This window comes from Talpa europaea, assembly GCF_964194135.1.
Source record: "Talpa europaea genome assembly, chromosome: 10".
Classification (NCBI taxonomy): domain Eukaryota; kingdom Metazoa; phylum Chordata; class Mammalia; order Eulipotyphla; family Talpidae; genus Talpa; species Talpa europaea.
The window spans coordinates 88,734,173-88,761,353 of NC_140077.1; the positions used below are offsets into that span (position 1 = coordinate 88,734,173).

General features: G+C 37.4%; 1 protein-coding gene across 1 annotated transcript in view; it reads right to left on the reverse strand.

The window, feature by feature from the left end:
- IARS2 (isoleucyl-tRNA synthetase 2, mitochondrial) overlaps window positions 1-27,181 on the reverse strand; it is a gene marked incomplete at its 5' end in the record, with an annotated part of 41,000 nt that overhangs the window by 10,745 nt on the left and 3,074 nt on the right. Inside the window, 12 exons of the mRNA XM_084244741.1 lie at window positions 4,767-4,860; window positions 5,382-5,484; window positions 14,647-14,807; window positions 17,030-17,181; window positions 18,355-18,445; window positions 19,449-19,618; window positions 21,776-21,891; window positions 22,290-22,380; window positions 22,463-22,572; window positions 22,656-22,705; window positions 22,799-22,947; window positions 23,758-23,917. Of these exons, the coding sequence (XP_084100867.1) occupies window positions 4,767-4,860; window positions 5,382-5,484; window positions 14,647-14,807; window positions 17,030-17,181; window positions 18,355-18,445; window positions 19,449-19,618; window positions 21,776-21,891; window positions 22,290-22,380; window positions 22,463-22,572; window positions 22,656-22,705; window positions 22,799-22,947; window positions 23,758-23,917 (1,447 nt within the window). The remainder of the gene's footprint in view (window positions 1-4,766; window positions 4,861-5,381; window positions 5,485-14,646; window positions 14,808-17,029; window positions 17,182-18,354; window positions 18,446-19,448; window positions 19,619-21,775; window positions 21,892-22,289; window positions 22,381-22,462; window positions 22,573-22,655; window positions 22,706-22,798; window positions 22,948-23,757; window positions 23,918-27,181) is intronic.

Here is a 27,181-nt window from a genome sequence, read left to right on the forward strand (position 1 = left end):
ATAATAGCACAACATTAAAAAAAAATTTATTACATACAAAAAAAAAACCAAATGGCAAAACGCAAACAACTAATTCATTTTAAGGGTCAAGTCTCAGTATCTTTTCCCTGTTTGAAATATACTGACTTCTTTTAACTTGGTAAAAGAAGAGTAGCCCCCCAAAAATTTCTAAAAGCAAGAGTCTTTCAAGATGGTGTGTGAAATCAGTGGAAACAGGAAGGGGGTAGTTTTATGATAGTAAACCTCTGGACAGAAAATGAGAAAAGTAATGCTTGTAGAACTTTCAAAGTGAAGATGAGAAATTTAGTCTTGGACAGTGAAGAAATACAAAGCACAGTCAAATTCAAGGAATGGCACACTGTACAATTACTATAAAATCTCATATAATTATTGGGACTATTTCCTGTTCTAACAAATGTGTATTAGCAATGCTTCTTATTTTTTCCTAACAAAATAACTTTAGGAAAATTTGTAAAATGGTGAGAAGTTCAAGAAAATCAGTCCCAGTGCCTAGAGACAGTCACTTTATTTTTTTTTTTTAAAGATTTATTTATTTATGTATACAAGAACTGGGGTACAGGCCAGAGATGCGGAGGGTGAGAGGATTCACCAGAGACAGAGAGGGGAGCAGAACAGGCAGACTGACTGAAAAACACTGCTGAGGGGAGCAGCGGGCAAGTCAGGAGAGGTCTGCTGCACCATGTGGGTTTCTCCCTGGCTGGCCGGGGATCGAACTCGTGCTACAGAGGCTGCGGATTGCTTCACAGTGCAGTGCCTAACCTCTTACGCCACCAGGGAGGCCCAAGACAGTCACTTAATTTCAACATATTTCCTTCTAGTATTTTATCTATGGAGACAAACATTTACTGGTGTTTGCTAGCAAATCAAGACTTTTACTGCATCCTGCTTTTTGGTACTCTCTACTTTTTAAAATTTCACATTCCCCTCCACGAAACTTCCCACGCCCACGGATATTTTTCCAAGAACCAACTCAATGGCTACCCATCTCTGCCCATGTGAGCGTGTGCCCCCCCCCCCTTTCGGTCCTATTTCTACTGGTAGAAACTGGGGCTCTGTGTCACATCCTCCTCCCCCATCTGATTATTTCTCCAGGAAAGATTCCTATCACTGCCCAAAGGATTGAAAACTATCTCAAACTTTTTTTGTGCCTAATGCTAAGTAACAAAAACAATTTAAACCAAAATATTTACTAAATTTCTAAAATACAATTATTTTTGAAATTAGGCTATATATTTTTTTAAAGATTTTTTTTTATTTATTTATACAAGCACTGGGTACAGTCAGAAGCGCGGGAGGGTGAGAGAATTCACCAGAGCCAGAGCGGGGAGCAGAGCAGGCAGAAGAACTGAAGTACACTGCTGAGGGGAGCAGCGGGCGGCAGGAGAGGTCTGCGCGCCATGTGGGACCCTCCTCCGGTGGCTGGGGAGCAGCCGGGGATCGAACCAGCGCTGCAGAGGCTGAGGGCAGCTTCGCAACTCAGCGCTCAACCACTGCGCCACCAGGGAGGCCCTGAAATTAGGCTATTTTAAAAGCAGTACTGTGTATGTATTAAGATGGCAAACTTTAAAAGTTACTCATAAATCTAAGTTATAAACTTAAGTTTCTATTTAAAACAATGATCACCTCTAGTTAAACTATATCTCATTTTAAAAAAGAAATGAAGTGTTTTTAATTACTCACTAGTTGAGTAGGTGAATGGATGAGTACACTGTGGCACCCCCAGACAACAGACCATTCAGCACAGAGAAAATAAAAAAGCTATCAAGTCAGGAAAAGGCACAGAGGAACTCTCAATACTTGAGACATCTGAGAAGGGAACACATTGGACGACTCCAACAAGACTTTCGGGAAAAGGGCAAAAGTATAGATAGAGTTTGTGAAAAGATCAGTGTTGTCAGGGGCTAGCAGGAAGTAGGGCTGAAAAGGGGGAAAGAAGATTAAAAGAGTTAAACTGTGTGGGATGATAATGATGGATACAACATTACACATTTGTCAAAATCCACAAGAATGAACAAAGCCAAGAATTAACTCCATGTCAACCATGAACTCCTGTCAATAATGATCTGTCAATGCCAGTGCAACTATAACCAATGGGCCCCTCTGGCACAGGACATTGACAGTGGGGCCACTATGGCAGAAGAGGCTTAGGGGGATGGGAACTCCACTATCCACTGAGCTTTGATATGAACCTAAAACTGTTCTAAAATATATATAATTTATTAATTTTTATAAACAATGGTAACAGTTTAAAGAATGTTTTAGAATATGGTATGACATTACCCATCCATGAAAGACGTTTAAAATGTCAGTGTCTTCTAGAAAGACTGAGTTTCAATTTCTTAAGTTCTCTTGACCTTGAATTCATAATGAAACAGGCACTGAACCTGATATCAAAATTTGTAAGTCAAATCTTTCTGCTATAAATGCTGACAGTGAAAAGTGAAACCAGTTATGTATGTTAAATATTAGTAGATCTCAATGAAGAATTAAGCTCAAAATCAGTTTTATTTTGCAACAATGTACTCTTCCAGGAAATATGGAGATCTCAAAGCACCTCAATGAGATGTGATACAAACCACTGAAAAGTACAATGAGCCTTCACAGGAAAGTAGGGGAGGTCTTTTTGTTTTTAAACAAGAAATTTACATTTGGTTTATGGCTTCTCAAACTATGAATTCACTCAGTATCTTATATCATCTTCCCCACTTCATTCTATCTTGAAAAAAATTTTTTTAAAAAAATAAGGAGGCGATAATAGAATATAGGCCAATTAAAAACCTCTTTCTTACTGACTGCTCTCATAAGATTTGGTAATTTATAATTTATATACATTTTTTGGAGACAAAATGAGATCTGAGAGAATAGGTAGGAGCTATAAAGGGCCTCCCCAGTGGCGCAGCGGTTGAGCACTGGATTGCAAAGCTGCCCGCAGCCTCTGCAGCGCCGGTTCGATCCCTGGCCACTGGCTAGGGTCCCACATGGCATGCAGACCTCTCCTGCCATGCCCGCTGCTCCCCTCAGCAGTGTACTTCGGTCCTTCTGCCTGTTCTGCTCTCTGCTCTGGCTCTGGTTCTCTCACCCTCCCGCACTTCTGACTGTACCCAGTAATTGTATAAATAAATAAATAAATTTAAAAAAAAAAAAAAGTAAAGTTTGGTTGTTGTATTATCCATGAAGGAGCTCATATTCTGGTAGCCTATGCGGGCAACATATCTTTAAGTGGCAATTAATGTTTTTTCCTTTTGCATTGCCTGAGTACAACAGGAAAGAAAAAGAAATGCTTCATGACTGGTTAAGAGCATCACAATTAAAAAACGGTAAGACAGGCACCTATCATTACACAGCGAGGTTTAATGGCAGCTTTTTTTTAGGCAGCTTAACCCAGGCAATGGCTCCAGGTCTACCGTGCACACTAACTGCATTTGCTAATGTAAAACCACTTCAGCCTCTAAAAAGTCTGAATTGCTAGGAACAGCAATTCTCACCAAGGCCAAACCAATGAACGAACTGGCAAATGTACCTTACAAGTATTGTTTCACATACGGCGAGCACGTTTCTGAAACTGAGGTTGCTGCCCAAGGTGAGAGCAGCAGCTAACCCTTCTTAACCTTACCTTAATCTCATGTAGCACTATTTGCCTAAATTTTCAGTAAAATTTAGGAAAACAAAGTGCCTACACTGGTAATATCGTCTCTTAAATACAGTGGAAGAAACTTATGAAAATGGTAATTCTGAAATTGCTACCAAAAAATTATACTTTACCAACATGCAACTCAAATCTGGCCATTATGAATTTATCAGTTACTCATCAGCTATAACAGCATCACCATGAACTTATGTATGCATTTTACTTTTCAAATATCTTCAGCTGAAGGAAGGCCAAATTGAGGCAAATACATGTTTACATATAAATAGGAATCCCATTTCTGTCCTCTCCACAGTGAGGCCTAGCTCCAGAAAGACAGACAACTCAAGTCAAACTTGAGGACAGTCCCTTTCAGCCCTCTAACAGTGGCTAGCTTCAAGGCAGAGCGGCCCCCACATTTCTTTGCTCCAGCATGCAAACAGGACCTCAAAGACTGCTCTGCATAGCCATGTGAGGAACAGCCTGATCCATCTCTTATTGCTCCCCTCTAACTTCTGCCCAGTTCGCCTTCCTCTCTTTATCAAGTGAGTCAAAAACTTACCCTCACTAGGTGTATTTAGTGTGCTGTGTAGCAAGACACAGTCTGTGTAGAAAGCCACAGAAAGACAAAGTACAATAGTACAAAAGAACTTGAACAGGAGTCTCCTTGGTGGCACAAGGGGTTATGTCTCAGCACTATGAAGCTATCAGCAGCCACTGCAGCACGAGTTCGATCCCGGCCATGGCACAGCAGACCTCTCTTGACTCGCCCACTGCTCCCCCCAGCAGTGTATTTCAGTAGATCTGCCTGTTCTGCTCTCCACTCTGTCTCTGGTGAATCCTCTCACCCCCTGCACTCTGGCTTACACCCCAGTTCTTGCATAAATAAACCAATCTTTAAAAAAAAATTTTCATTCAGAAAACAAGTTTAGAAATCATTGGATTAAATAATCTCCATGGGCTATTCCAGATATTCCAGATCTAACATTATATTATAGCAGCATATTTTCCAGATAAGACAAAAAAAGAGTTGACTATAATAGATTTCTTCTAAGTAACATTCATCTATTTTGAGAACTGCTTGAGTGGTACTGATCACAATACAATCATTTAAAATTACCTGGAAGAACATGAGCCCACGAAGTCCCACTGTCAAACCAGATGTCCAAAATATCCTGACCTGGAACATATTCCAAGGCATCACGGCCACCAACCTAGACAATGTCAAAGCATTTTATACCCAAGGCTCACAATATATACAATAAACACCATCAGAACATCAAGCATTTTTAACTAAGTACAATTATCCCAACTGCCCGTAAAAGGGATTTGGCAACTTAGTTACACTTTTCCCATTGTAATTAAACTGACTTATAGTAACTACAGTAACAATGTAACTATAAACTATGATCTGATTTTCTTGAAATTAATCTTCCAATTTGGATTTTTTGATGTGTGATGCAACCAGTTAGATCTACTGCAGACCCTACAGTTCCAGTGCTGGACACTGCTCTCATAGTGACCGAAGAGTTACAACCCACAGTGATCCTCATCAGGGTAACCAGTAGCCATCCCTCTCCCCCTGCACATTTAATACCAAGCTTCTACAGCAAAACAAAGGTGTTTGCTCTCAACTGTGGGTTCTGGTGACTAAACTCACCAGACAATGTAACTACCTTTTAACCGCAAACCATTACTCATGTTGTGAAGTCATGTAAGGCACATAAGAGCTCACCTTTGCCAAGACTGCCTCAGGAAGAAGCTGCTCAGGAGGAAGAGTCCACCAGACATCACTGCCATGTTCTTCCACCAGTTTGATAATATGCTCAATGGTTTGGCTATGTTGTGGGGACAAAACAGTATTGTTCAACTAATTACTTTAACACTGAACATTTTTAATTTACTTTAAAGAACTTTAATTTACATGCCACATCCTTGGGAGCTGCATTCCTAAAACTGTTTCTATTATCCTAAACACTTCTGGCATCCCCTCACCGCTCACAGGACTAAATCCAAATCCTTAAGGCAATGCCACACAAGAGCACAGAGTAACATATCCAGGCCTGTATTCTGATTCTCCACTCTCTATAAATATTACCACGCACAAGTCTACTTCTTGTTTACTCATGACCATAATGGAGTCACATACAACTTCCAAGCTTGGTTGCTTCTCTGTTAAAAATGCTACATTTGTTCCAAAAAATATTTAATTAGCATCTCCAATGTCTTGGACACTGCTCCAGACACCAGAGCTACAGCAGTGGACAAGGCAGGGAAAGCCCCTGCCTTGGTGGAACTTACACTCAGTGACCCTACGCACTCCTGCAAAATGACTGTAAACTAAAGAAAACAGTCCACATAACACTTAGCACAGTGCCTCACAACAGAAAGCCAATGAATGCACATCAAATGAATACTGAAATGGATTCCTTGGGAAGAAATAGTTATCATGTATTTGAAAAGCTCAGAAATATTTACACAAATATTCTCACAGGAATAACACACTTTTGATTTATTATCATAGTTTTACGACAGCACAATTTCCTCTAGTTGCTTCCACTGAGGGACCATGGATCTTGGAGCCACGCAGCTTTGGCACAATCTCTGACTCACCACTTACCAGCTATGAGACACCTGGCAAAGCAATGAACATTTCTGTACCTCAGTCTGTAAAAACCTCACAGTACCATTAAGAGTGATTGAAATATTAACCAAGTTTACATATAAAATGCCTCAAGCAATGTCTAGTACATATTAATAAGTATTATGTAAACATGATGTATGGATTTTCTGAAGTCGGGTCAATTTAGACAGTTAATTTTGCTGACCAAATTACCAAAACGCATGTCCACAGTAATATTTAAAGATTAAAATATACATACTAGAGCTAACTTTTTAAACCATCCTCCTTTCTATCACACTACTAATGCAGTAAAAAGCTTAAGTGTAAACCCACAGGAGCTCACAAAAAATGGAGAAACTAAGTCCTTAATCTGGATCTGCTTCTTATTAATATTAACAACATGGGATAAACTTTTTTTTTACCTCTTTGGGTCTGATAATTCATGAGTAAAATAAAGTACTTATAAAAAATTGTTGTGGGAAGCAAAAATCAAATGGGAATTATAAATTAAACATGCTATACAAATTGAGATGTGAAATAGAGTTGGTATACTATGGAAAGTAGATCAAAAAGTGTAATGCTACTAGTACCCAAACACTAAAAGAAATGAAAAGAATGTTAAAATGGGCACAACTCCATATTTCCAATATAGTTACACATTTTAGATGGACTTTAACAGCAAGATAAACTTTTTGTGATATGAGACCATAAAACCTGCAATAACTAGTTATATGATAATATTTAGTTACATATTACTGTTTTATGTAGTTTACACAGAACATTTTATCAGTCAAGAAAATATGAATACACTATAATAAAAAATCTGAATAAACCTAATGTTATTACTCTAAGAGAAATTTAAAAAGATACTAGCAAAGTACATTTATACATACACAATTACCCAGATATGCTACTCATACCAGTTATGAAATTTTCATCAAAAAGAATGCTTATCTAAAATGTGTCATTTTACCTTTTTATTCTTGCAATGGATCACTAGATTGCAATTTTAGTGAAAAGTAAAATAAAGCAATAAAACAGTTTCAAATGTGTTGGAAATAAAAACATAAAAAAAAAAAGTAAAAGCAGATGGTTCAAATTTCATTCATTTAGAAAATCAGATAAAGATGTTAGGATTATTATTAATCAAAATAAAAGCATTTGTGTGGAAACCACACATTATATTTTTCAATGCACTTTAAAAGCACTCTTGACTGAATTCACAGAAAAACATTTTAGGTCTTTTTTTTATTATTAAAATTTATTTTTATACAAGAACTAGGGTACAGGCCAGAGGTGTGGAAGAGTGAGAGAATTCACCAGAGACAGAGTGGGGAGCAGAACAAGCAGATGGACTGAACACACTGCTGAGAGGAGCAGTGGCGGCACAGGAGAGGTCTGCCGCGCCATGTGGGTAGTTCCCTGGCTGGCCGGGAATCGAACCCACGCTGCAGAGGCTGTGGACATTAGTATGTCTTGATAGAAACGCTCCTGGACCTCGTCGTTCCTTCAGTCAAGAACCTAAACAAGTGGCACAGGTAAATCCAGGCCCCAACACCACTAAATCACGATTCAATTCTATTTATACATCTCTATTCATTCTTACTAACTCTTCTATAAAGACAACCACTGCCCTGTGAACTCTCAGTCCTCATCTCTGGGGTTTACTGATAATAAGTAGAGGTGAAACACTCTTACTACCCATTATAACGAAACCATGAACCAGAGATGAAGTCAGGGGACCAGGGAGTCTCAGGAAATAAGTGTTGACAGAGCAAGTACCAAGTCCAAAGACCAGAGTCTACCTGTGATTTATTAAAAACTGACAGGGATACACTAGACTAGTTCTTAGCTTCAGTTTCTACAAACACAGGGACACACTGTGAGGAAAAAGGATATATGAAAAATTTTAGTCTTAAAAAAAGAAAAAAGTCCTAATATTTTACTCAGTAACTTGACAGCTATAGGTGATACTTACATATCTACTATCTACTTGACAATACCAAATTCAATACCTAACAGAACTGAAGTTCTTTTGACTATCCCTAAATTTCATACAATTCAATGAAGCTTAAGAACTGTACTTTAAATATTACTTAACTATATTCAATTACCTTACTAATAAGTCCATAATAAAAATACAAAACAACAAGAAAAGATTCCAATTTTGCAGTGGGTCTGTTAAGGCAACTATTAAATCCCATGGAGATTAGTGAACGACTCCACAAATCTAACTAAAATTGACATTTTAATTGCTATATTTTCTTATAAAGGTATTGGTAATTCACTTAATACAATGTTCAATGAAAGAAGTTTAAGCTTGCATTTATATATGTATACACCTTACTTACAAATATATTTTTTAATTCATAAAAGTCCCTTATTTCAGCAAGGAGGAAAGACTATTTTGGTTTTTCTTTATATTTACCAAGTTACACTTACTAGAAATGAAATTACCACACTATGTTATCAACACCAATGAAAATAATCCTTTTTTTAATCTAATTTTAAAAAAGTTTTCATGAATAAAACTACATACACTATCAAAAAAATGAAATGACCCAATGTTTTTCTCATAACATGCATATGAATCTGGATAAAAGGAAATTGTTTCTAATGGATCTAAATGAAATATGCAACAGTTTAAAGAGAGGAAAGACTCTGATCTCATTAAAAGAGAGTCTCATGGATTAAAGATTTGCTTTCCTTACTTTACTAAATGTATTTCAGTGTTTATGTTCTTTCCACAGTGCTATTTGAGGTCTTAGACAACTATATTACTTTTATTTAAAACACAGGAAAATTAAATGACAATTGAAGCTAGGGCAGAAAAAGAAAATTTGCAAGAATGCCAATTTCAAAGACAAAAACATTTTCTCAATCCAAACAAATCACAATTTAAGTGCATGGAATTTGTATCAAAGAGTAAAAACTTTCTCTTGACTTGTACTCTGGTCGCTTGAATAATCTGAACAAACTATGGCAGAGAGTTTCAGAAACAAAATTTGCAGTGAACACACACCACCTACAAATTCGAGGTGGTCTACCAGGCTTCACAGGTAAGACCAATACTTTATAAGCATAAATTGGTAAGACCAATTTAATGTGCAAACAAAAATCAAAAAAGAATTTGGAAAAAATACACGTAAATGCTGCACAAATGCTCCAAAGATTCTCAGTGCTGTGGAATTCTCTGTGCTCAAAGCATCTTGCAAAGCCCAATGTGGGTAGCTCTCCCTAGACTACCAGCCTGTGTCTTTTTTTTTTTTTATTTTTATTTACTTTTTTAAATTTTAATTTTATTTTTATATTCCCCATACAATTGCAACCCCCTTATTTTGACCCCAACCCCTCCTTTCCCCGCCTCCCAACCTCCATAGAGTGTCTCTGGTTCATAGTTGTTTGTTGATTTTGATTTTTACTTTCTTATAGTTATTCTTTTTCCTGGTCTCTTATTTAAGTTTTCTAGATTCCTGCTATGAGTGAGACCATCCGGTATTTTTCTTTTTCTTTCTGGCTTATTTCGCTGAGCATGAGCCCTTCCAGCGCCATCCATGTTGCTGCAAATTGCATGTGTTTATCTTTTTTGAATGCTGAATAATATTCCATGGTGTATATGTACCACATCTTCTTGATCCAGTCATCTATTTTTGGGCATTGGGCTGGGAAAACTGGGTCGCTACATGCAAAAGAATGTAGCGACTACATTCTTGACTACTACCTCACACCATACACAAAAAACAACTCAAAATGGATTAAAGAACTAGACATAAGACCTGAAACCATAAAATACATAGAAGGAAATATAGGCGAAATACTACATGATATGCACATCAAAGACATCTTTACAGACACATCACCCAAAGCAGTGATAGTGAAGGCAAAGATAAATAGCTGTGACTACATCAAATTAAACAGCCTGTGTCTTTTAAAATGTAAAAGATAAAAGCTTAACTAAGCCTAAGGTCTGGTGGGCTGCGAGTACTTGCAGGGAGCTGGCAACCAGCAGGGGTGGGGACACAGATTTGAATGGCTGCATAGTCAGTCTTCCAAAACTGACGGACAGTGAGGGCCTCATAAAACAACTGTATCAGATGTCCATACATATGTATTCTTGTATATTAGTCTTCTATTTCCTTAAGATACTTTGAAGTGTAATTTTTATAAGGAAGCTGAGATCATGCTTTAAGAAGTGTTGAAACAATTTTAAAGGCATTTCTTAGTGATACTAAATGTCCTTCAGAAAAAAATACAAAGAAGTCAGAATTCATCTTCGGAAATTTAAAAATTCAGCCACTTTGTTAATCTCTTAGCACAAACACACAGTTAACTAATAACTTTAAGATCATTATAAATCACTGTTGATAAAAACGGGTGAAACTCCTTATCACTACATAATCTATATCCTCCTTCCATTTTAACGCTGTGTTTTATAAAGCAATAAGTCCGCCATAAAACTTTGCACTTTACGCAAGGACCTTATCTAACCACATGCATCACGTGTCCCTTCCTAGCTTCCAATCAGTGAATATTCACTAGGTATAGCATGAGCAACTGTAACGCCAACCAATCATTCTGAACTTTGATATCAGCTGGGCTGGGGCTTATTTAGTGTGTTACAGCAATTTAGCAGTATTAAGATGAATAGGTAGTGAAGAAACTGTTGCTGCCTCCCCACTATTTCCTGTGTTTGTAACTTTATAAAAGCAAAAGATGTACTGAGGATCTATGACGTCTTTTCTTCTGCAAGTTACTGGAATAACAATGAGGTAAGATGATAAATGTTTCATAAGTAGTAACTTTTAGAACACAATGAAATTGGGAAATTTTATTTTTGATGTAACATTTCACTTATGTCTTAAAGATGAAAGGAAATGATTGGAGAAATTTATCTTTAATGAATAGTATCAATTTTTTTCACCAAAATTTTTTTTTTCATTACTAACATGAGAAAAAATGTGAGGTGGCAAAAGCAAATACTCCAGCTGATTAAAGTTCATTTGCCTATCCTAGTCAATTTCTTGTAATTTCCAGAAATCAAGGGCTGAGTTTTCTAGAAATGTATAGTAACTATTACAATAATATTGTTAAATTGATTACAATCATGTGAAATGAAAGAAACTTAACAATTCCTTTCTAGGTAGCAAATGTTTCTTAATTTTTTCTTTGTACTTATAAAGTATTTGTCTTTATTAACTAGGAATAGGTTTTCAACTAAATTATAAATTCATACTACAGATTTAGAAAAATGTTCGATAATGTTAGAGTCAGAAATTAATACAAATACAAAAATTAAGTGCAAATCAACTGAAATCAAAATTAAACATGAGTTTCAAATCCACTAGTCACAACATTTAAATATCAAGATTCTCGTCTGAAACAAGTTATATTAAGATAACTTATGGACTCAGGTAGGAGTCTTGATATGCTTCCTGGAGCTATCAATTGTAACAGCAACTCCATGTGGACTGTGTATCAATTTCCAGTGGAGATGCTGTTACTTTTGGTGGTTACCAACTTGCCAACTTAACAACATAGGGTATAATAACCAAGACAGACAAAAAAATCATGGTCACTTAATTCTCATTTGATTAAGGTGGAAACAGGATAATCTCATTTGATTAAGGTGGAAAAAGGATAATCCATTTCCTTGAGTCAAGTGTTATGGCTCGAAAAGAACCCAACAATGGAGGAGGATTTCAGCCATCACTAAGAGGTAGTGTTCAGGAAGATGACCTATGAATTGACAGACGATATGGCTGATTTCATCTGTCATTTCTGTAGGCCAATATTCTGTATACTACTGCGACTTCAAAAATCAGAAATCAAGTAACATCAAGCAACAGAATGGTAGATGCGGAGAAAAGAATCTGTAACACACCATGTAAATGTACTAACTGTAAATAAAATGCAAATGATACCTAATAAAAACTGTCTTCGTTTCTCTGACAAACTCATGTGTATTCCCCTTAGCTTACTGAAAAATGGTCAACGAAATAATGATCAAATAAACTAGTCAGCTCTGCTTACTAATATATACATACAGGTCCACCTGAATCAATTCAAGAAGATTCCCTAAAAATCTTGTTCTCTTGGGCCTCCCCAGTGGCGCAGCGGTTGAGCGCTGGGTTGTGAAGCTGCCCGCGGCCTCTGCGGCGCCGGTTCGATCCCCGGCTGCTCCCCGGCCACCGGGGGAGGGTCCCACATGGCGCGCAGACCTCTCCTGCCGCCCGCTGCTCCCCTCAGCAGTGTACTTCGGTCCTTCTGCCTGCTCTGCTCCCCGCTCTGGCTCTGGTGAATTCTCTCACCCTCCTGCGCTTCTGACTGTACCCAGTGCATGTACAAACAAACAAACAAATAAATAAATAAAAATACATAAAAAAAAAAAATCTTGTTCTCTAAATACTGAAAAGAATGGGAAGCAATGGCATTGGCTTAAGAACATTTCTTAAAAGAAAATTCTCAAGTGTAGAATTTTAAACAATACTGTGTAAATTGATCTCAGCTTTAATTCTTAATAGAGGTCTTAGAAGAGTAGGAGTTTACAGATTATAAGAACATGAACAACAATATTTGGGCCCAAGAGTCTCAGCTTCAAACTCTGAGAGTGAAACAGCCTCACAATGACTTTCTGTTCTCTAGCCTCTAGTTTCTTTTCCTAAAACATACTCTTACTCCTCATGCCTACTTAACAGCGCTACTTAATACTCCTCAATCGAGTATTCAAGACTCACAATTCCCCCAACCAACCTTGCTCAGTGGTTATCTTCCTGTTCTCCTCACACAGCTTACTGCACACAGGTGAGGCTTCCCTGCCAGGCCTCAGCTCCAGCTGAGCCCTCTACTGGCTAGGTACTTTGTAAAATTTCCTGCCTAATCTCCTGTGCCACATCCTCTGTAACTGGAGCTCAGGAGAGGCTTCTTGGCTCAATGTCAGCCTCAGACAGAGCTTTAGTGCTGCCCTCTGAGCCAAGCCGCCCTAAGGTGTCAGATTTCCCATGAGGGAGTGCCATAAGGTGTATTTCAAACTGAGAAGAAACCTCAAAGGATACTGAGAGCATACCTATGGTGTGACTAGAGGTAATCACACACACACAAAAAAACCCTACTTAATCAACATAAAACCCCCTGAAACACAACCATTTACCAAAAACAGCATCTGAAAAATATTGATCATGTCAACACTGCGAAACAGAAGCTTTTACCAAAATAATAATGAGCCCCAAGGTAAGGATACACACAGTCTTTTGAATTCCCCATGATTTGCTGGTCTCCATGCCTTCAAAAATCTCGGAAGCCTCAGCTGATGAAATGCGAAAACACCAAAATGTGCTCAAACTCTTTCCTCATGTTACAGCATAAATTAGCAGAACATCCTCTAATCAGATGAAAACAAAATTACCCAAAGAGAATGAAAACCTGGGCTGTTTTCCTAGAAGGGAAGACTCGCATTCCCCTTTCTTTCCACATCAGTTACTGAGTCTCCCTCATTTACTGGAGACATTTACCAGTGAGATGATCATCTCATTAATGTCAGGCACTGGGTCAGATTTGGTCACTGGCTCAATAGTGTCTGGATTAGAAAAAGGTCTTTTACAAATATAAGTTTTTCTACTCTGAATAAATTGTCATACCAAAAAAACCACCCCAGGAAAAATGAAGTATAATCATCATCAGAAAAAATATAATATCATACTTCCTTACATTTCAAAGGATCTAATTACATTTGCCATTTTTACTGAAAAGAGTAAACTCAGAGGAAGAGAGTAATTCCAAAGGAAAAATTATATACCAGGTTCCTCCACAGACACCTCAGAATTCCTGACACCTTATCTATCACTGTAGACACAGTAGAAATAATGAATCATCAAGGAAAAAAAGGAGTCTTTGCTTCCAAGTATCTACATTGAAATAAAAATGCAGTTGTGAAAGTTTCAGCCTTTTGAAAAGATCTTTCTGAAATTTCTATTTTACTCCCCTGAAAAGATAAGTTTAGAATATTTTATTTAAAATACACCTGAAGAGTCTCCCTGGTGTTGCAGGGGTTGAAGTCTCAAAACTATCAAGGTATAGCAGCCACTGCAGCATAAGTTTGATCCCTGACCAGGAAGCTGACCCACATGGCACAGTAGATCTCCTGTCTCACCCACTGCTCCCCTCAGCAGTGTATTTCAGTAGATCTGCCTGTTCTGCTCCCCACTTTGTCTCTGGTGAATCCTCTCACCCCTGTACCTCTGACCTACAACCCAGTTCGTGTGTGCATAAATTAAATAAATAAATAAATAAAAATACACCTTAGGTTTAACAGCCCACTAGTTTTGCATTAAAAAAAAAATGAACTCACTTAAAAATGCTAAAAAATTTCACAAAGTTCTACCTGTTAATCAAGAAGTCATCTTTTGTCTTATGATGAAACACAGGAATTGGAACACCCCAAACTCTTTGCCTTGATATACACCAATATGGCCGCCTATCCATCATGTCAAGCATGGAATTCAGTGCTGATCCAGGAATAAACTTCACCTTTTTTAACAATTCCTGCAATAGATTCATAAATCAAGCCTAGTGAGAGAAGGCACAACAATTTTTTCTAGAGCTGTAACTATTTATTCTAACACAGTTCTTTATTTTTGGATACTGAAAGTCAATGACACATGCCCTAATCTCCCCTGTGCAAAAAAAATACACTCAAAAGAAAACAGACTTCAGAGCAAAGGAGGCAAAGTTCAAACAGGGTCACAAAGGACCTACAGAAATAACATCAATAGCAGATTTCACTTTTGGAGGATGTGAAAAGAGGTTTTATACTAATTTCCAAACACTTTAGAGCACAACTGTTAATAACAGTGGAAGTACTATAATTATATTAAACTCAATTCCAACTTGATTTCAATGCTATTCTTTAAATGTTTAAAAATTCAGCTATTGTTGGGGCCTCCCTAGAGCTGCAAGGGGTTAAGCACCACACTATGAAGCAATCTGCAGCCTCTGCAGCACGAGTTCGATCCCCAGCCAGCCAGGGAGTAACCCACATGGCGCAGCAGACCTCTCCTGACTCGCCTGCTGCTCCCCTCAAGAGTGTACTTCAGTCAATCTGCCTGTTCTGTTCCCCACTCTGTCTCTGGTAAATCCTCTCACCCACCACATCTCTGGCCTGTACCCCAGCTCTTGTTTGCATAAATAAATAAATCTTTTTTAAAAAAATTAAGCTATTGTTTTAGGCTGACAAACAAGGACTGTTATAGAACCTAATTTTACATTGTAATGGTTTAAAATACAGAAAATACTCTCAAAATAAGTCACTTTCTATTTATGATCTCTCCACCCTCCCTTCTTTCTTTCCTCCCAACTGCAAACTGCTAATATTTGATTCCTGTCATCAATTATCAAAAGCTGAACTGTATAACAAAATGTTGGATAATAATCACAAAAAGGCCAAACTATGCAAACTTATTTTGAAAAACTCTTCTCTTCATTAATAAAAATACCTTAATGTTTTCAGAGCGTGTTCAAAGTCTCCTCACTTACCCAACCACCTAATTACCAGATATGCCCACCCCACCCCACCCAAGTCTTCTGTAGCACCACCTACTGACAGAATGGAAACATCCACAATTCAATTTGATTAATACTTGGTTTAAAAAATCTAAGAAATGCCAATACCAACGAGATATTTGATTTTGTTAAGGAATAACTATTTCTTTTTTAAAGTGTCAATAATGGCACTTTTAAAGAGTCCTTATTTTTCAAATATACATGCTGAAGTATTTATGGAACAAATAATGCCTAAAATTTGCTTCAAAATAATCCAGTGGGTAGGGAGTAAGAAGCTGAGTGGCAGAAGAGGTGCAAAAGTTCATTTTTATTGAAGGTGGGTAATGAAAACACTGTCTTATCCATTCCCACAAAGAGTAATAGTTGGAAATTGTACATATAAGGAAGCTAAAAACCCAACTTGGCTTCAGAAAACTGCAATGAGACTCAGATGTTCTACAACCATTAGTCTACAGAGCTGAAAATTACAAATTTTAACATGCACAAGGAAAACAGGCATCACAGTAACATAAAAATGAAAGAAAAAAAAACATCATAGTTGTCTACTCTATACAAACATACAAAATATAAATTGCTATGCACTGACCTAACTAGAGCTCCAAATTCCCAGGCCAACAAATGAGCCAACTAATGACAGTAATATAGTAGATGCAACCTGTAAAATATCTGTATATTCAGCCTGATTAACAAATAGACTTCTGAGCTCTTTCATGCAATAGAATCAAGTTGTTCATAAGACACATGTATTGAAAGATTCCAAATACATGTTTATCCAGAATACCAGTACTTTCTAAAGGGACTGAAATTTCAATCTTAAGGAGGGAAAGGGTTTAGAGAGTTATTAAATGCCTATTTTGTGCCAGAAACTGTTGTGGGAGCTTTAATTCACCCATCCCTTGAAGCAGGTTTATATATATATAGAAAACAGGTTCTGAGAGGTTAAAATACTTGCTAAACTCAGCACTGTCCCAAAGGGAGCAGCTTTCACTGACTGCATGCAGGAATTCACTCAGACTCTTTAGCCCAATTTTCCCCACTAGCATAATGAAGGAATGGAAATCTAAGGTAGTTCCAGATCTGAGATTCTCTGACTCCAAATCCACATTGTATGAAATAGTAGTAAAAGCAAGATCCCACCTCAACCTCATACTCAACCCTTTCATACTGAGGGAAGGATAAGCCCCTGCAGGAGAAGCCCTTTATACCTTGGCTGTAGACTTAACGTCTGCGATATTTATAAACCACTGCTTGCTGGCACGAATAACCACTGGTTTCTTAGTTCTCCAGTCATAGGGATAGCTGTGTACCAACTTTTCCTCTTTCAACAAATTCTTTGCAGCTTGAAGCATCTTTATAACTTGAAAAAAAAAATCATTAAATCTTAGATTAGACATAGTTTTAAAGTTAGACAACAAAAATTCTAGTAATGCTCTACACTTCTAGAAATACTAAATCTGCACCAATGGATGACAGGTATCAATAGCATAATCTGAATTTCCTGGCATACAAAGCGGAGACCGGAAAAACTTAATCAGACTCCAGATACGCAATTAACGTGGCTCTTCAAAGGAAATGTATCTGAAATTCAGAGACATAATCATTCATACCATAAATCTCAAAATGGTTTTCCATAATCCAGAAGAAAGTAAAAATAGTGGGTTCAAATTTTTCCCCAAAAAAGACATGGGACACACGTATTGAAAGATTCCAAATATATGTTTATCCAGAATACCCTTAATATCTGTGAATGCCTCCTAATTTGGAAATAGGAGCTATGCATATATAATCAAGTTTAGATGCTACCACCCCGGGATAGGGGGGCCCTAAGTTCAGTAACTGGTATCTGTATAATAAAAGGAGAGGCTGCTCAGAAACAAAAGATCAAAGCAGCTCAGGTGCCAACAGAGCCATAGTCTGGAATGCAATAGCTGTATACCGAGGAGTGCCAGGATTTCCAGGTGCCTCCCCCAGCTAAGAGGAGGCCAGGCTGGCGTCCTCCACAGGGCTTGCAGAGGGGGTACAACTACCAATACCTCATTTCAGACTTCTGGCCTCCAAAACAGTGAGAGAATAAATTCTGTTTTAAGCCACTAGACTTAGGTAATTTGTTACAATTCCAGGAAAATAATACCCAGGTCTAATTAGCCTTAGTTTGGGCAGAAAAGGTATGGGTTGCTAGGTCCATAATTAGGCAGATAGAAGAGTCCAGACTTCAAGGACACCCAAGAAAGTAACACATAGGCCTTGCTACAGAGTCAGCAATTTACAACTGTCAGAGAAGGAATAGTGAGCACTGATAGGTGGTTGGCATGTAGTCTCAAGGCCTGATCTCACCTTACTGCTGAATATTATCTCTGTCGTACTAAATCATGCCCCGATTAGCTCAAACAAATGGAACAACTTCAAAGCAAAAAAATGAAAACTGTCTCAAACTCTATTTTAAGCTATAAAAGTATGAGAGAAGAGCCAGCACAAGATACTGCTGCTGCCTTTCAGAAAACACACATAACAGAGCATAGACAATACTTACCCACATCTGTTCCCTCTTCAAGGACAGCTTTGTGTTGAAGTTTAGGACCTGCAGCATCTGTGAAAACGCCATCTTCATCCACTAAACAATCCTAACAAAGTGTCATTTCAAACAATTAAGAATCAAGACATTTTATCTTATCAGAGTATCCGGCAAAATAATATACATACTACATCTCAGTACAGTTTTTCACTACATTGAAAATTTGAGTATTACTCAGATAAGAATTTGTGAATATACACATAAATTATTGAAGGCAAAATATCTTATTAAAAAGCATACACCTGAAGTTTAAAAACAAAAATAACATATACTAAAACATCTTTTACTTGGTCACTACTAATTTCCAGATCAATGGCAACGATTTTGTTATACATTACAATAATTCCATACATTATAATGATTTTGAGACTTCCCTATCAGTGGAAAAATTCACTAAGTAATTGATATGTGTAAAACAGATTTTAGAAAGAAGTTATAAAAATGTTATTTTCAAATATTAAGTTCACTAGCCATTTTTCAGAGATTAAAATTAACTTCTTCATGTTACTGAATAATTGAAAGAAAAAATTGCCCCCATTTGATATATATTCTTCAATTCTAACTGTGTATTGATTCTGTGCCAATTCTAGGAAATCTTTCTCAATCAGCATGAATTAATGAGGTGTTGAGGCACTGGAAAAACCCCAAGTATTTCACCATTTAATTAACATGACAAAAATGATTGTTTCTAACTGAAAAGTAAAGATGTTAGTATTTATCATTTTCATTCAACAAAAGCAGTGATTGGAGGGCCTCCCTGGTGGCTCACGGTTGAGCGCTGGGTTGCAATGCTGCCCGCAGCCTCTGCAGCCCGGGTTGATCCCCGGCCACCAGGTGAAGGTCCCACATGGCGCGCAGACCTCTCCTGCCACCCGCCGCTCCCCTCAGCAGTGTACTTCGGTCCTTCTGCCTGCTCTGCTCCCCGCTCTGGCTCTGGTGAATTCTCTCACCCTCCCGCGCTTCTGACTGTACCCCAGTGCTTGTATAAATAAATAAACAAATCTTTAAAAAAAAAAAAAAAAGCAGTGATTGGAAAGGAGGAGGATTACTACCGTGGACAAGCCGTGCTGAGCAGCTACACTGTAATCTTCCATACCATGAGCTGGGGCTGTGTGAACCAATCCTGTTCCCTTTGTCATGGTCACATGATTTGCAGGTAAGAGAGGAGACGCTTTATCAGGAATTAAAGGATGAACACAAGTACCATTTTCCAAATCTACACCTATGGGGGTAGAAAACCACAAGCATTTTATATGGCAGTTCTACCTCTGTTAAGAGAACAACAGGTGAAAAGCACAAAAACTGCTACGAGAGGGCTCAAATCGAAGCTTCTTTTTTTACTTGCTTTGTGGCCTTCAAGAACATTTAAAATGTGAATAGTTATGGCTCCTACCTTGGAGGTGTGCTGTGAGGATACCAAGTTAATGCATTTTAAGTAACTGAGGCACTTAATACAATTCCTACCACAAAGTAAATGTCTTTATTATAGTAAATGCAATTTTTAAAATGTAATTATGCCACATCCTAAATGCAATTATTTAATTAGACAACTCAAATCAGCCCAAGAAAATTTCTAATTTATGTGTAGTCATATACTTTTTGGAATGTAAGGACAAAGAAATTCTTAGGTCAGCAAGTTAATGATCAGCAGGTTTTAATACCATCTCTATGGGAACTCATTGCTTTTCATAATGTTACCCTAAAAAGAGTAGAGATAATAACACCTAACAATGACTGGACTCAACACTTCATAATAACACTACAAAAAAGCTAATACTATCCTCAATTCACAATCAGGAAATATGTAGGCAATTTGAGGTCACATGGCTAATTGTTCAATCTAGCTTACAAGGAAAATCTGATCCGAGTGTTCTATACAACTCTAGCTTGCTTTAATGATGTATTATACCCATCACCTGTTAATTTTTCTACATCATTACTGTCTCCCACCTCAATGTCTCCTGGAGTTCCATAAACTATTCTTCATGTGTTCTAAAAATAAGTTTTTGGATTTTAAAAGAATTACCTGGCTCTACCTCTCTACTTGCCAAGATGTACCGAGTCTGTTTACACTTGAGCCAGATACTCTATCTACCATTTAGTACTCTCCCAATTTCTCAACAAAGTTCTCTAAATGATTAATAAGAAACAATTTATATTTTCTGGAAAGAAAACTTACCCCATATAATTCCATTTTAGCTGCTTGATATTTCTATTGCTTTATTAAGTAGGAAGCTAGCTGTCACCAGTTCATTTTGCCAGGACTGAGAAGTATATATACTCCTCTGTAATGTGGTGGCACAAAATGGCAACCCAGTATTCTCTGCACAGGAACAACTGGAAACAATCACATGTTCTAGAAAAACAATCTCAAATTTAACCTTACTACTCTCAAAATGCCACCCAACCTCTGGAACACTGTACTTGAGAGGTGGGAGGGGGCAGAGTCAAGAAAGAACAGAAATATACCTGCCTTTCACAGAAAAACCTTATTTTTGTCAAGACTTTAAATCTTCAACTGGCTCGTATCTGAACCAATCTTAGAGGGTTTATCTTAGAAGGCTGTTTCCCATTTTTGGGTACCTGCATTCATGTGATTTTTTTTTTTAAGTAGTATCTCTAAGGATCAAAGATAATTTAAAGTGTCCCTAGATTTCCAAAATTTTGCTTTAAAACCAATCACTACTCTAGAATTCCCAAATTACAGTTCACTAAGATTTCTTTTGATAGAAAGTCTTCAGAATACTTTCCAGTATTTATTAAAGTCATACCAAAAGATATTTCTTTCACTGCTTCTTTAATTAAATCTAAGACCATTTTGGTGGCTAATTTGAATAGAATTTCGCAAAGGACAGTTGTGCAGTCTACATTTTATATTGGGTACTTGCCAGAAATATTTTAAAAACTGTTTTGCCTTTGTCTATGTTCATATTTTTCTGTACTCCTGAGATGTTTAAATCTCCTTCAGTGCATTCAACGTAAAATGTATTCTAAAAAAGGTAAAGGCCAGGGCCTCCCCTGTGGCGCAGTGGTTGAGCACTGGGCTGCGAAGCTGTCCGCAGCCTCTGCAGCGCTGGTTCGATTCCCGACCACCGGTGAGGGTCCCACATGGCACACAGACCTCTCCTGCTGTGCCCGCTGCTCCCCTCAGCAGTGTATTTTGTCAGTCTGCCTGTCTATTCCCTGCTCTGGCTCTGGTGAATCCTCTCACCCGCCCACATTTCTGACTGTACCCAGTGTTTGTATAAATAAATAAATAAATCTTAAAAAAAAACAAAAAAAAAGGTAAAGGCCATATTATGTTTTGATTCACAATGAGCAATATGACCACTGTGACCATGTGATCTGATGTAATGGTCAGAATCTTATAAATTCTCACCTGAAAATGTGGAAATAACTTCAAATGTTGTTCCCAAAGCAGAAGCAACAGGTGCCACTTTATCTGCAGCTAGTATGTAGAGTTCCCCAGATTTTGAACATTTCACAACAGCATAACTAAATAAAATTTTAAGAAAAAATTAATAATGACAAAGGACAAGGAGTAACTTTTTTTTTTTTTTTAACATTTTAAAAGAACAGTTTATTAGGAAAAGGGGAGAGAGGTGCACCTGCCTAGTCACGGGTGGGGGGGAGGAGAGCTGCCAGCGGTAACATTTTAAATGTTTACATCATTTTAGAAAAGCTAACTTCAAAAAAATTCAATTTTCATCCCTACAGTTTTTTCAATAAAAGCTGGAATTTAGATCTTAAATGGAGTCCCCTGAAGCTCATTAACTAAGTAATAATTTACCAAATTTTAAGAGGACAATGAAGATGAAATAAATTCAAAATAATGAAAATAATGGAGTAAGTACCCTCTGTAATTAAAACGAAGAGTGCAACAATATACCTACTCTGAATCTGGCATATAGCAAATGGCCTGATTGGCTGGAATCGTCCAAGGCTGGGTGGTCCAGACTAAAACACTAACAGGAGACGAGCCATCTGGAAAAATACAAAATTCAAGAATGTCAGAAAATGCTAAAACCCCTTACTGTAATAAACTCAAGTAACAAAAATATTTTACCTGTAAGGGATGCCAACTTAGGGGAAGGTTTCAAGAGAGGGAATTTTACATATATTGAGCGACTGACATGCTCAGGATTATATTCCAGTTCTGCTTCAGCTAATGCAGTCCTATGGTTTGAAAAGAGTAAACATAAATATTTAGAGAACCCCCCAAAAGCTCCCCCTTGTAACTACCAAAAACACATAAATACCTTGATGAGGGAGACCAAAACACAGGTTTGTAAGAGCGATAAATTAAGCCCTATAAAAGACAAAGGTAAACATGAAGTTGGAATTTTCTAATATACCATTTAATTTTCTAATACACCATTGAATGAAAAAAATATAACATTACCTTATCATACAGTTGGTAGAAAATTCTCAACTGTGCAGCTTCATATTTTCTATCAAATGTATAGTAGCAATTATCCCAATCTGCCATTACTCCCCATCGAATGAATGCTGATTTCTGTTTCTCAATTGCTGCATTAGCAAATGATCTAGCTAAAAAAGGAAAGAGTTTTCAAAAATGAATAAATTCAAATTCTTAAACATGGCATAGCATTTCTCTCTCTAAATGCAGGTACTATACACAGTTTAGACTTTAAGATTTAATAGGAAAATTATTTTGTAAGTTAACAGTGTTCAAGAAGTGATCTACAACAAATCCTAAATTAACTGGAATTTCAAAAAGTGAAATTTTGTTACCATCTTCTGTATTTTCCAGACTATGAGCTTACATTCAGAAAAAATAAACAGGAATAATATGGCTCATTATTTCTTTAACGAAATTATAGTTATGAACTAGGAAACACACAAAAAAATTAGTATGTTCAATCTAAGTCAGTAATATGTTTCATGAGCAAGTAAAAAGTCTTTAAAATCACATGCAAGTATACAATCAAACATGAGAACTGGATTGCTCTCTGACCCAATCCTCTGAAGGAAAGGGTTAAATGAGATTAATTTAAAATATACGTATTTTATAATTAACTTTTGGTCTAGCACCTGACATAGGTCAACAAGCCCTAGCCTGTAAATAAAAACATTAACCAAAGTAATAATTTCACAAAACAAGACTAAAGACATCAAAAATGTACTCGGAAATGCTCACAAATCTTTCCTTCAATCTCTAAATAAATTCTCACAAAAGTCTTAAAAAATTAAACAAAACCTGAATTTTCTGTGACATAGAACAGATGCTAACAGATCTTACTGAAACCAAAAACAAACACAAACCACAGGACATTAAGTCCTGACTTTTGTGCGCAACCAGTGTTTGCAAATACCACTTTAAAACAGAGATATTATTACCTTTCTCTCTAATTTCCACAGCTGAAAGACCCTTGGCTTTTCCACCCAGTTCTGCTAAGACTTTTACTTCAATGGGTAGGCCATGGCAATCCCAGCCTGGCACAAAATGTACTTTGGAACCTCTCATCATATGGTATCGATTGGCCACATCTTTCAAAATCTGCAAAGATGGAAATGATAATCATCACTCACACATAATATATGTAGCCTTCAATTCGTAGTCTCAAAATCATTTTAAAACATTAAGTCCAACTTCAAAATGATTTATATAAAATGACCTATTAAATTTAACTCAAGTTCTAAAACACAGGAGTAACAAATATTTGAATTTTTGAAATGCCATTAACCCCTCCCCTCCCCAATGGAAGTCAAAGCATAAAAGATTTTAAAGTGAAAAACATACAGCCCAAATTAATCTGCGAGTCGAGCTGGAATAAGCAAATAAGCAGCCCATACCACCCTTTTAAAAAATAACCTTCTAAACACCAGAGTACAAATATGTCAATCACAAATTTGTTTTACTTTTATGAAAAAAGTTACCATGAATAAAACCCAATAATAACTTACATTTTGCTAAGAAATGGTATAGGATCAATGCAGAATTTAAAATGCAGAGTTTGGAAAATCATAGTTAACATTTTGTCATGAATTTGCATGTCTTAGTTTACCTTAGGTACCAGAAAGCAGCAGAGCCTTCTAAAAATTATATTCGCATTAAAAAATATGGGGGAATGATGGCAAAGCACAGATTTGGCTTAGTTTAGTTTCCTTCTTCCCAAAAGGAAACAGTGCAGTAATCCAGAAAAATCACTTCCTCCTATCACCACATCTATCAAAATAGGAAAGGTATCAGATGTTCCTACCACCCTTCTCTGAAGACCAAAGTTTTACCATAGGGCAAGAGGAAGCATTGTGATCTAAGCGGTAATACCCAGATATAAAAACTCATTGAGGGGGCCTCCCTGGTGGCTCAGCGGTTGAGCACTGGGCTGCGAAGCTGCCTGCAGCCTCTGCAGTGTTGGTTCGATCCCCAGCCGCTGGTGAGGGTCCCACATGGCGCATAGATCTCTCCTGACGCAGACTGCTCCCCTCAGCAGTGTACTTCGTCAGTCTGCCTGTTCTGCTCCCTTCTCTGGCTCTGGTGAATTCTCTCACCCTTCCGCACTTCTGATTGTACCCAGTGCTTGTATAAATAACTAAATAAATCTTAAAAAAAAAAAAAAATCGAGGTGCATGCTCTTTAGATTTGTATGCTTACACTAGGTGTATCATTTAAATAAATATATAAACCACCTCCTTCCCACTTATATGTATTCAAAATTATTTTGGTCATTTAGAATATGTCCCTTGACAAATCCCCAGCAAATCCCCAGCATTTAGAATGGCCTCTCTATTCTATAAATGTGGAACAGGTGCATGCACACATCTGCACACATACTGGACTCTCACTTATGATAGCCACCAGTGGCTACTGAGCAGCTGAAATCTGGACTTGACTGAATTGAGATACACTATAAAAATAAAATATGTACCAGATTCCAATACTTTGTACAAAGACCAATGTGATCTCACAATTTATATTAAGTGATAATTCAGATATGTTGGCTTCAATATAAAATTAATCTCACTGTTCTCACCATTTTTTAATGTTGCTATTAGAAAATTTTACTTCCATGACTCACATTTGTAGCTCCCATTTCCACTAAACTGCTATCAGTTATACCTACAAAATGAAATCATTTGCACTAAGATTCTAAAGTGTCCCTAAATAAGGAAAGGTATATCTGAAGCCTCCTCCCCACAAGTTTCTCTAAGATTTCGAGACATTCATCTCTTCTGTTGATGATAACCTCATTTCTCCTTTTGTCACTTCATTTTCCTATCACAATTTTCATACATTCCTTTGTCTAACAAATATTCAAGTCTGTTGTGTGCCAAGAATTGTTCTAGGAGTCATGTATAGCAGTAACATACTTTCCCCTGCCAGAGGAATGCAGAAAAACAATGCACTCACTGAACCACAAAAGACCCTGAATAGCAGAAATGAGGGATAAAAACCAAAGGCATCACACACCCTGGTTTCAAACTCTATTACAAGGTTACAGTAATCAAAGTAGTATGACACTGGCGTAGACCAATGGAACAGAATCAAGAGTTCAGAAATAGGGCCTCCTCCCTGTAAAGTCTCAGCGCTATCACGCTATTTCAGCTGCAGCCTGAGTTCAGTCCCCAGCCAGGAAGCTAAACCACATGGTGCAGCTTAAGTTGCTATCTCATCAGCTGCTCCCCCAGAGTGTATTTCAGTAGATCCACCTGTTCTGTGCCCCACTCTGTCTCTGGTGAATCCTCTCACTCCCCGCATCTCTGGCCTAGGCCCCAGTTCTTGTATGCATAAATAAAAATAAATCTTTAAAAAAAAAAAAGAATCCAGAAATAAATCCTGTATATATGAACAACTAACATACAGTCATGAAAGACAAGGTTACTCAATGGGAAAGGACAGTCTCCTCAAATGGTGCTGGGGAAAATTAGTATTTATATTCAAAAAAAATGAAACTGGATCCCAATCTGCTATCAGCAGACACTCAGCTGAGCTAGCTGCCTGTGGGAGATGGGAAAAGGCAAGAGGGGACTTAAAGCAAGATTAAACTTGAAAATTCCTTCTATTCCTTTTCAAATTCAATGGAAGTGTGTTTTCCATTTCATGTTGTACTCCGTTTCATGTGTATTACCAACTGAATGCTCATTCTTTTGCCCCCTCCCCACCTCACGCCCATTCACATGTTGAAGTCCTAATACACCAAGTGATGCAAGTGTATGCTGGAATTTTCTAGATGTAAAAAACACTGGCATTATGCAGCAAAACCTCTGCTTTTGCAAAAGGCATGAAGTAATGGCTCCACTTGGCAAAATAAAAAGGTCTCTTGGGGTTTTGGGGGGGCAGGGAAGGACATGAAATGAACTTTGAAAAACTTAAGGAGAAATAGTAAAATAAAACAACTTAATTAACTTAGTAGAAATAGGAAATCAGTCAAGAATTGATAGTCTGTAATAAAAGCAATTGGTTCTTCGAAGAAGATGGTTCCAGTATCATGACCCCAGTGCACTCTTGAAGCAACCTGCAAGCATTCTGACCTTGAGGCAGAAAGCAGAAAGACTGCATGGCACCCAGGACAGTTAAGTGCATCCAAATTTCTTGCTCAATTCATTTACTATTTAAAAACAATCCAGCAGCCACCCCTCAAAAACAAACAAACAAAAAAAAAACAACCACCACAGATCAATTTACATATGTAGTCTATACCTCCCCTCACCAACAGTCTACGTGGTATCTCCACCTGAATGTCAAACTGAAGGTGGCATGTCCAATGTTGAACTCCCAATCTTCCTCCCCAGTGTTCTCCATCCCAGGTAACAGCTACTC